At 56.4% G+C, this 10,173-nt stretch overlaps 1 protein-coding gene across 1 annotated transcript in view; it reads left to right on the top strand.

Moving 5' to 3' along the window:
* Positions 1 to 10,173, top strand: part of EVC2 (Ellis van Creveld syndrome 2) — a 64,576-nt gene that overhangs the window by 45,380 nt on the left and 9,023 nt on the right. Inside the window, exons 15-19 of the mRNA XM_014538284.1 lie at positions 8 to 84; positions 3,031 to 3,235; positions 5,080 to 5,288; positions 6,278 to 6,403; positions 7,217 to 7,367. Of these exons, the coding sequence (XP_014393770.1) occupies positions 8 to 84; positions 3,031 to 3,235; positions 5,080 to 5,288; positions 6,278 to 6,403; positions 7,217 to 7,367 (768 nt within the window). The remainder of the gene's footprint in view (positions 1 to 7; positions 85 to 3,030; positions 3,236 to 5,079; positions 5,289 to 6,277; positions 6,404 to 7,216; positions 7,368 to 10,173) is intronic.

Consider the following 10,173-nt stretch of genomic DNA (forward strand, 5'->3'; position numbering starts at 1 on the left):
GCGGCAGAGGCTCAAGGACGACGCGCTGGAGGCCTCGGCGGAGGAGCAGGCGGAGCTGCGGCACTGGGGGCGCTGGATCTTCCTGTGAGTCACCCTGCTGTCCCTGTGGTCGTGGTCCCCTCCCGCCAGGTGAGGGAGGGGCTCACCCTGGGGTAATGGGATGCCGGGCACCCGGCCTCTGGCGGTGGACAGGCGAGATGGACAGCTGTTTCTAAGTCACATGACTCACAGCCCAGGGAGGAGGACACTGCGTGACGCCCAGGGCCACTCATTCGCGTGGGGGTTGCACGGAACAAGCGGGGCTGCGGGAGGCAGGCCTGGTAGTAACGAGAGGGTGAGGTGCCCCGTTCCCACGGGAGGTATGATTGCTGAGTTTGAATAAGTTTGTGGGCAGCTGGGAATTGAACCCAGGACGGATGGCTCTGCAGGGACCTCGCCTGCTCCCCTGGGTGAGAACTGATGTTTGATGAGGGACAGGGGCTCCTGTCCCTGTAACCTGTAACCTGTGGTCCTACCGATCAATATGCCTTCAAGCTGCTTTTTCTTTCAACAAACCGACAACCGTCAACCTAAAAAACCCCATTTAGCAAAGAAACAAAACCAAGACCCTTCCCCTGCTCTTTTCTTGGTGTGGAGTAGGGGTGGGGGCGTCCGGCCCACGGGCTGTATAAAGAAGGCCCTCGGAGTCATGTGGTCTGGCCCTGCCAAGGCATTGGGGTGCGTTCATTAACTGTTTGACCAAATACAGCAGGCTGAGTTTTAAGTTGATATTGTGTATGGTCTGCAAATGGGCAAATACCCTCAAGTGAGAATTAACACACAACAAAGAAATGAACACACATCACTGGTGTGGTTCAGTGGATAGAGCGTCCGCCTGTGGACTGAAGGGTCCCGGGTTCCATTCTGGTCAAGGGCACATGCCTGAGTTGCAGGCTTGATCCCCAGTGTGGGGTATCCAGGAGGCAGCCGATCCAGGATTCTCTCTCATCGTTGTTTCTATCTCTCTCACCCTCTCCCTTCTGCTCCGAAATCAACAAAAGTATATTAAAAAAGAAAACACCAAAAAAGGCACCAGAAATGGCTCCTTGCACAGCTCTGGGGCTGGAGGTCTAAAGGGCGGCGTCGGCAGGGCCATGGTCCCACCAGGCTCCTGGAGGGTCGCTTCCTGCCTCTTCTGTGTGGCTGCATCCTTAGCGTTTGGTGGCTGCAGACACATCGCTCCGATCCTGCCTCTGTCGCCACATGGCTGTCTTCCTGTGCATCTGTCTGTCTGTCTGCTCTTCTTACAGGGACACCAGTCCTATTGGACTAAGGGCCCACCCTCCTCTCTGACTGCTCCACTGCATCGGTGAGATCCTATTGCCAAGTAAGGTCAGACTCCCTGGTAATAGGAGTTAGGACTCAAACACACACCTTGTAGGGGCCACAGAAGTCAACCCATCACAGTCGGCCACTCAGCGTGGTTTCCATGCGGAACAGCTTCCTCTACGTCAGCGGTTCTCAACCTGTGGGTCGCGACCCCTTTGGGGGTTGAACGACCCTTTCACAGGGGTTGACTAAGACCATCAGAAAACACATATATAATTACATATTGTTTTTGTGATTAATCACTATGCTTTAATTATGTTCAATTTGTAACAATGAAATTGGGGGTCACCACAACATGAGGAACTGTATTAAAGGGTTGCAGCATGAGGAAGGTTGAGAACCACTGCTCTACGTGACCATCAGCCTTTAGAACCCAGGTGGGGGACCCCCGTCCCTGGCCCACCGGAGCGGAGGTGGGCTCCTCGTCCTGTTTGCAGGGAACTGCGGGCCAGCGTCAGTGGGCAGCCTCTGCTCCCATGTCCGTTATCCGCCAGGTCATGAACGCCGGGAGCCGGTTGCCCTTCCACAGGCAGCCTCACGGCCTCGCACACTGGACGCTGAGTTCCCGGCCCCGGTGTGATGGCACGTCCCTCAGATAGGCGTGCGATGCTCAGGGAATCCTTGCAGAGTGCAGACGTGAGGAAGGACATGATGTCATTTTGCAGACGTGAATTTCACTAATGACTCTTGCCCTTTGAATCTTCAGCTCCCTCATCCCCAGCACAACCCCGCTATCTTCTATGGATGAGAACACACTTCTGTTCTTTTTTAAAGTAAAAAGTATAACTATTTATTTTTTTAAATTTATTTGTCAATTCCACTTGATGTACGATATCATAGTCGTTTCAGGTGTCCCACATGGTGATTAGCTATTCACATCCCTTATGAAATGGCCACCCCGAGAGGGCTAGTCCCCACCTGGCACCAAACATAGTTATTACAGTACTAGAGGCCGGGTGCACGAAATTCGTGCACTGGGGTGCGGGAGGCGGGGGAGGCTCAGCCCGGCCTGTGCCCTCTCGCAGCCCAGAAGCCCTCAGAGGATGTTCGACTGCCACAGAGGCAGGAGAGGCTCCCACCACCACCGCTGTGCTCGCCAGCCATGAGCCCGGCTTCTGGCTGAGCAGCACTCCCCCTGTGGGAGTGCACAGACCACCAGGGGGCAGCTCCTGTGTTGAGTGTCTGCCCCCTGGTGGTCAGTGTGCATCATAGCGACCGGTCATTCCGGCGTTCGGTCAATTTGCATATTAGCCTTTTATTATATAGGACTATTGCCCGTGTTCCCCAAGTTGTACTTTGCATCCCTGTGACTGTTTTTATAACTGGTCATTTGCACTTCTTAACTCCCTTACCTCTTTTCACCCTCCCCCACCCCATCCAGTCTGGCAACCATCAGTTTGTTCTCTGTGTCTGTGAGTTTGTTTCTGTTTTGTTTGTTTGTTTTATTAGATCCCACATATAGGTGGAATCGTATAGTATTTGTTCTGCTCTGTCTGACTTATTTCATGGAACATAGCACCCTGTGGGTGGCAGGAGTTCACGGGGCCGTTGCTGACAAGGCCAGGGTGGGAAGCATCGGGGTCCCACGATGACGAGTGGGTAGAGATGCGCGGTCCGTGTGTGAGGGGATGTCACCAGCCACACCCTGTCCCTGCCCCCCAGGAGGCTCTGCGGCTCCCCCTTCTCCCTGTCCGAGGAGGAGCTGCTCCGGATGCGGCAGGACGTGCACAGCTGCTTCGCTCAGATGGACAGGAGCCTGGCCCTGCCCCGAATCCGGGCCCGCGTCCTGCTGCAGCGGCTGCACACGGCCTGGCGGGAGGCAGAGTTCCTGAAGCTGGACCAGGCCCTGGCTGCCCCAGAGCTGCAGGTAGGATGGACATCTTGGTGGATTGGTGTTTTTTTTTAATCTTCACTGGGGGAAATGTTCATTGATTTTTTTTTTAGAGAGAGGGGGCACGAAAAGCATCGATCGGTTGCCTCCTGTACACCCCCTGGCCGGGGATCAAACCTGTAACGTAGGCACATGCACTGACCAGGAATCGAACCCGCCTTTTTGGTGCATGAGACGATGCTCCACCCACCTGAGCCAGCTGGCCAGTGGCCTCTTGATGGCAGAGGTGGGGCATCTCCTGCTGATGCTGCGGGGCCCGGCCCCAGCGCCCACCCTGGCCTCATCGAACCTCACTGGCCCCCATCCTCCTCTCCAGCCGTGTTGGCATCGGCTGTTCCTGGAACCGCCAAGCTGGTCCTGACCTCAAGGCCTATAGTGGACACACTGGTGCCCAGCCCAGATCCCCTTGCCCGGCTCCTTGCACCGTCCACCAGCGGCCATGACCCTAGAACCTAGAAAGTGCCTGTCGCCTGGCAGGTGTGCAGTACATTTTGTTTATTAATAAATGAGTTCCTGAGGACCTCGCCGTCTTTAAGTCAGATTCTCTCCCCACCACCCCCTTCCCCCTTTCTTCAAGCCTTCCCGTGGCTCTCTGCTGGGATGTAAGCTCTGCCACGATTTCAGGCACATGCTGGTGAACCGGCTCTCAGCGGAGGTTCGGGGACATGCGGGGGAGGGCAGTCCCCATTTGTAGCATTTGCCCATTTCCCTGGTGTAAATACTTCTAAGGCCAATTTCAATCTGTCGGCTTGACATCACTGTGCGTGGGGCTGGGGAGATGCACAGGATCGCCACTCCCCTCACTCCCCCACCCCCACGCCCCTTCCCCTGCCCCTTCCCCTGTCCCTCCTAGCCTTATCCCCTCCCAGCCCCAATCCAGGCTCTGAGCTCCAAGGTCTAGCCTACCAGCCTGGCTCTGTTCCTAAGAGGCCTTGACACACAATTACTTATTTTTTTGTATTTTCCCCATTAGATCAGGAAATGAAAACTATAGTTAACTCGTGGAATTAGCTGAGCCCAGCCTGAGTATATAAAGAGTTCAGCTCAGGAGTCAGGAAACCTGAGACCTAGATCTCAGGGCCCCCACGATGTGGCTTGAGGCCACCGAGTCTGCTCTCCTGGCCTCAGTCTCCTCCTCTGTCAAATGGGGGTGCTTTGAACTCCGTGAGTTACCGGGTCTGTGCCTTCTTCCTCTGAGGGGATGGGGACGGGCCACCATCCAGTGGCCAGCCTGAGAGATTGTTCGGGAGCCCAGGGCCAAGTCTGGTGGGCAGGCCTGTGTCCGCGTCCTGAGAAGGAGATCATGGGACCTCCAGGGATGTGACAGGGAGGAGAAAGGGCAGGGGGGCGAGCTGGGAGGGGAAGGAGACCAGCGGTCACTGGGGAGTGCTGTACTGAGCCTCGCAGGTGTGCTGGGCTGTGCTGGGCTGGGCTGTGTTTTGCTATGTTCTCATGTCCAGTCCTTGCATTATGCTATGTTACATTCTGTTGCGTTATGTCGTGCTGTTACATTATATTGCGGTGCGTTATGGCGTGCTGTCTTGTGTTACTTTCCGTTTTTGTGTTGTTACGTAGTGTTGTTAGGTTCTTGCAGTCATCGGATGAGGCAGATACCCATTTCGCAGGTGTGCAAAGTGAGGCTCAGAGACGGTCGCATCTGCTACCCTCGATCATTAACCGAATCACAATTTGCTGAGCACCGTGACCTCACCTTGGGCCCCTCCAGCCCCCGAGCTTGTCCGGCCCTCAGGGCCTGGCTTTGGAAGGCGGGCTGAAGGCGGGCTGCATGCATGTGCCTGCGTGCTTTCTCTCCCCTCCAGCCACAGGCCAAGGCGAGGAAGCCTCGCGCCAAGAGTAAAAGCAAGACCGACCTTCTGAGGAAGTGCATTGAAGATAAAATCCAGCTCTTTGATGGCCCGGCCCCGGAGGACCTGCTGGAAAAGGTCAGTGCTCCCCCTCGCCTGCTGCCCGTGGCACTGGGCAGGGCCGGCGGCTGTCCGCAGGGCGCACGGAGCCCTCGGCTGCGACTGTGTCTCCACCAAACGCCGAGATTCTAAATCGTCGCAGGCGGACCCGCCCTTCCCGCACGCCTTTGCACCGGCTCCTTCTGTCTGGAACCTTCTTCCTCCGCTTGTGCGCCCGGAGGTCTCCGGGTCACCCTCAGGCCCCCCAGCTGCTGTCCCCGCTGCCCGAGGTTGCCGCCACCTTGGTGCCTGGCCCTGAGCCTGGCCGAGGTGTTCACACGGGGTGCTTCACTCTGTCTGCTCTTTACCCCACGCACCCTCCGGCGCTCCCACAGCAGCCTGGCCTCCGTCTCCCGCGCGTTTCCCATTGCTCCCCGATCAGGCTTCCTGTCCCTGCAGAAGGCACGCGCGACAGCATGGTGCTTACCGTCCACGTTCTTGCCTCTCCCTGGGTTCCCTTCCCACCTGCCTTTACCTGGACAGATGACTCATCCTCCGCTGTCCTCAGGCGTGGCCTCTGCCCTCGGGGGGCCCCTCTTTCAAGAAGGCTTATCGGAACACCCGGTCTTCCCCCCGTGTTCCCCCGCCCTCAGCTCCCTTTCTTGTCTGTGGTAACACGCGTTGTGCATGTCACTCATTCCTCTCGTGTCCGAGGAGGCAGCCGTGCCCCAGGCTCTGCTGATGAGCTCAGTCCTTGCTCTCACAGCGCACACGTTCTAGCTGGGGAGGAGGGCAAGAAGCCCTTAAAGCAGTGGTTCTCAACCTTCTGGCCCTTCAAATACAGTTCCTCGTGTTGTGACCCAACCATAAAATTATTTTCGTTGCTACTTCATCACTGTAATGTTGCTACTGTGATGAATCGTCATGTAAATATCTGATACGCAGGATGGTCTTAGGCGACCCCTGTGAAAGGGTAGTTCGACCGCCAAAGAGGTCACGACCCACAGGTTGAGAACTGCTGCCTTAAAGTGACAGACCACCATCAGTGCCCGCACGGACAGGGGCGTTTTGGGGCGTGCCCTCTGGGCCACGGTGGACCTACGTGCTGTTCTAGATCCACGCCCTTGGTGTGTTCACGGTTTCAGAGAGCGGCCACTGTGCGCCTCGGCGTCTTGGAGTTCACATCCGCCGTCAGACGTCCCATCCGCCTGGCCGACCTGAGGCCTTCCCTGAACGAATGGTTGTGTGATTGATTTGGGGAGGAAGGACAGACAGGCAGACGGACAGATAGACCAGCGTGCGCTTCCTGCCTTTTCGGAGTTGATGGAGGAAGGTATCAGCTTGAATGGCATTGTCCTGAGAGGCAGCGCAGACACAGCACAGGTTAGGTGGCTCATGTTAGCTTTCCAGCTACTAGAAATGTTCTGTCCGTCTGCCGAAATCTGTCTGCGTGACAGACCGCCATCAGTGCCTGCACGGACAGGGGCGTTTTGGGGCGTGCTCTCTGGGCCACGGTGGACCTACGTGCTGTCCTAGATCCACGCCCTTGGCGTGTTCACGGTTTCAGAGAGCGGCCGCTGTGCACCTCGGCATCTTGGAGTTCACATCCGCCGTCAGACGTCCCATCCGCCTGGCCGACCTGAGCCCTTCCCTGGACAAATGGTTGTGTGATTGATTTGGGGGGGAAGGACAGACAGGCAGACGGACGGATAGACCAGCGTGCGCTTCCTGCCTTTTTGGAGTTGATGGAGGAAGGTATCAGCTTGAATGGCGTTGTCCTGAGAGGCAGCGCAGACACAACACAGGTTAGGTGGCTCATGTTAGCTTTCCAGCTACTAGAAATGTTCTGTCCGTCTGCCGAAATCTGTCTGCGTGCCCATCCGCCCATCCGTCTGCTTTTTACGCAGACTGAAATGTGAGGATTCCACTCGGTGTAGGGTTTCCTCCTGCGTCTCTCTCAGCATCGCACTGCACAGCACGTGTGGCCCTCACAGGGTTGAGGCAGCCCTCCGTCAGGGAGCCCTGAGGCTTTCCGGTGCCTTCCTATTTGCAGTGACCTGGGGAGTCTGCCCGTATCCCACAGCTTTCTGCAGCGAGGCTCGCAGAGCAGCTATTGCTGCGTCCACTTCACAGCTGGGAACACTGAGGCCCGGAGAGGCCTGGCCACGGCCACGCAGCTGGCGGGCGGAGGGGCCGACAGGCAGGTCCTGTGTTCAGGTAGCGGATCCGCTTGATGGACCCAGAAACGAAGGGGCGATTTCAGTGCGTCTGTGCGGTAGTCTCCTGCTGTTTGTGCACAAGGCATATCTTCATTTCTCATAAATATGCCTCAACAGCATTTAAATGTAAGTGAAAATGACATGCCCGCATTCCCCACTCACCCGCTCTTTCCGGATGATTTTAATGGCGTTGCCCTGCGCCTGGGTGGCCTGTCTGCCACACGTCCGAGCTCTCATTCATTATGCCGTCCCCGCGTGCCGGTCCCAGGATGAGCCAGGCCTGCACGGCTCATTAACGGTCCTTCATTCAGCGCCACAGCCGCTGCCAGCACCGCCGTCCTGCTGTGACGCCTCTGCTGCCCTGGCAGTCACATGGAGGGGCTGCCGCCCCTGCGTCATTTCAGAAGTGACTAGACTTGACGCATGAGGATAATGTGCCCGTTTCCGGACGACCTCACGAGAGGGAAAAGCGTGGACTAGCAGGCGTGGGGGAGGGAAGGTGCTCTAGGAAGAGGGGGGCTCATCCACCCATCCATCCCACGGGTCTCTCCCCGTCTCCTGCCCCCGCTTTCTCCCGAGGCAGCCTCTGTCCAGGTGGTCTCCGACGGACGCAGCGTTGTTGGGAGGGAGATCTCCTGGCTTCCCTCTGCCCCCAAACAAAATCCAGACCCCTGGGCACAGCGTTCAAGGCCTCGCCATCAGCCTCAGCCTCCCGTTCTAACCCCGAGTTCACGCCCACCTTCCAGGCACTGAACGGCACCACGGCTGTCTGCCTGGTTTCACTGCAGTAACTTTTTTTTACGTTGTCCACTAGAAAATTCTACTTTTCACGCTCTTGCGCTTGTGCACACATGCTTTTCAAGAGCCAAATAGCTCTATGGCAGCGGTTCTCAACCTGTGGGTCGCGACCCCTTTGGCGGTCGAACGACCCTTTCACAGGGGTCGCCTAAGACCATCCTGCATATCAGATATTTACATGACGATTCATCACAGTAGCAACATTACAGTTATGAAGTAGCAACGAAAATAATTTTATGGTTGGGTCACAACGTGAGGAACTGTATTTAAAGGGCCAGAAGGTTGAGAACCACTGCTCTGTAGGGTTTGTGCTTTCAAAAGCAGAGGCTCCTGCGGCCACAGACACACCCGTTTCTAAATCCCCAGAGGTAACGACTTTTCAGTTTTTGGCTTGACCTTTTCATGTTGGCCTCCATGTCTCTAAATGATCTACTTGTCTTGCTGTTTCTCCGTTTCTTGCCTTGGGCATAATCGATTTACCTTCTTTATGGGAGATAAGATTTCGCTACCTTTTTTCAACCTGCAAACACACGGGCCCCCTGTCCCCCAACTCCCAATGCAGTTAGATACGCAGTTAAGATGGCGGTTGTGATGATTATTTAAATGTCATTCACATCTGGGCCACGTAAAAACCAAGAGTCATTCCTCCCCTGTGCAGCTTTTTGTTTTTCTTGGAGTTGTTCTTATCCTTTGGTTTCTTCCTGGTCACTTTTCTGTACAGTTATCAGTCCTTCCATCCACTTCTTGACGGTTGACCAGATATCCTGCCGGGACCACACACAGGCCATGCATGCCCTCTGGGGCGCGTGGTCGGGAGGACGTCGCCTGTGCCTGCTGCGCCCCCACCCGCACGGTGCCCACGGAGCCTGTGCACAGCCCTCCGGCGTCACGCTGGGACTCCCTCACCCTCTTTCCCGACGTCTCGTACTCTGGGAGTGTCCTAGGGAAGGGCACACGGCGATTGGACAGTTGGCAGTTTTTAAGGCTGCCATGCTTTCATCTGCCCCTTACAGGGCAGAGTTTGGCCAATCTTGGAATTCTGGGAACTTTTCTTAAATCATTTTTTTCTTTTTTCACTCTGTTTCTGCCCTTTGTTCTGTTGCTTTGCTCTCTGAGGAGTGTCCCCAGGGCAGCTGGTGCAGAAGGCGTTGGAACCTCCCAGTAGGAATCAGGGTCTTTAGCAGCACGTGCTGGAAATGCAGTTTCATTGCTATAGGCAGCTGGGCTGTTTCAGGGAGCCCGTCTAGTGCCACATGGGAAGGCAGGTCTGCCCCTCTCCCCGGAGCTCTTTCCGACGGGATGAGCCCTCCAGCGCACCTTCTCCCAGCCCGGGATTCACTAAGTAAGCTTCCCCGGGAGAAGGGGAAGAAAGGGCTTTCAAGAACCTTTCTTCCCTTAATCTCATGGTCCACGTGTTCTTAAGCACATACGGAAGGCTTTAGTCCCCGCCCCCCCATTTTAGGTGTGAATCTGCATAAATAAACTTGAGAGGTAGCCCACATAGTCACTCCCGCTGCCCTGCATCTCCACGGGGACGAGGCCTCACAGGAGATGGGGGCTGCCATGCCCCCAGGGTGTGGGTGGAGGGAATGGGTTCACTCACCTAGAAGTTACTGAGCCCCTTGGCTGCCGGCTCCTCCAGGGGAGCTCGTGTCCTGGTGGGGTGAACGGTGTGGTGAGGGTTCCCCTGGGCAGAGAGCGTGGAATGTGGGGTCACAGAGAAGGGTGACAAACACGTGCAGAGTGAGCATGCTTCATGGGCGGAGGATGCGGGGACATGTCTGTCATCAGTAGAGGCAGAGCATGGAGTGTGAGGCCGTGAGCGGTCGGTGAGGGTGGAAGTCGCAGGTGTGGGTGCAGGTGGCAGAACAGACCCCACCCACCCAGGTGACCTTGGCTGGGGTCGCAGAGCCTGAACCGCATCCTCTACTGTAGGGAGCCTTGGAGGGTTTCTCGCCGGATGGCAGCGAGGTTGGGTTTGCCTTCAGGAGTG

The sequence above is a fragment of the Myotis brandtii genome, unplaced genomic scaffold, assembly GCF_000412655.1.
Source record: "Myotis brandtii unplaced genomic scaffold, ASM41265v1 scaffold188, whole genome shotgun sequence".
NCBI classification, from domain to species: Eukaryota; Metazoa; Chordata; class Mammalia; order Chiroptera; family Vespertilionidae; genus Myotis; species Myotis brandtii.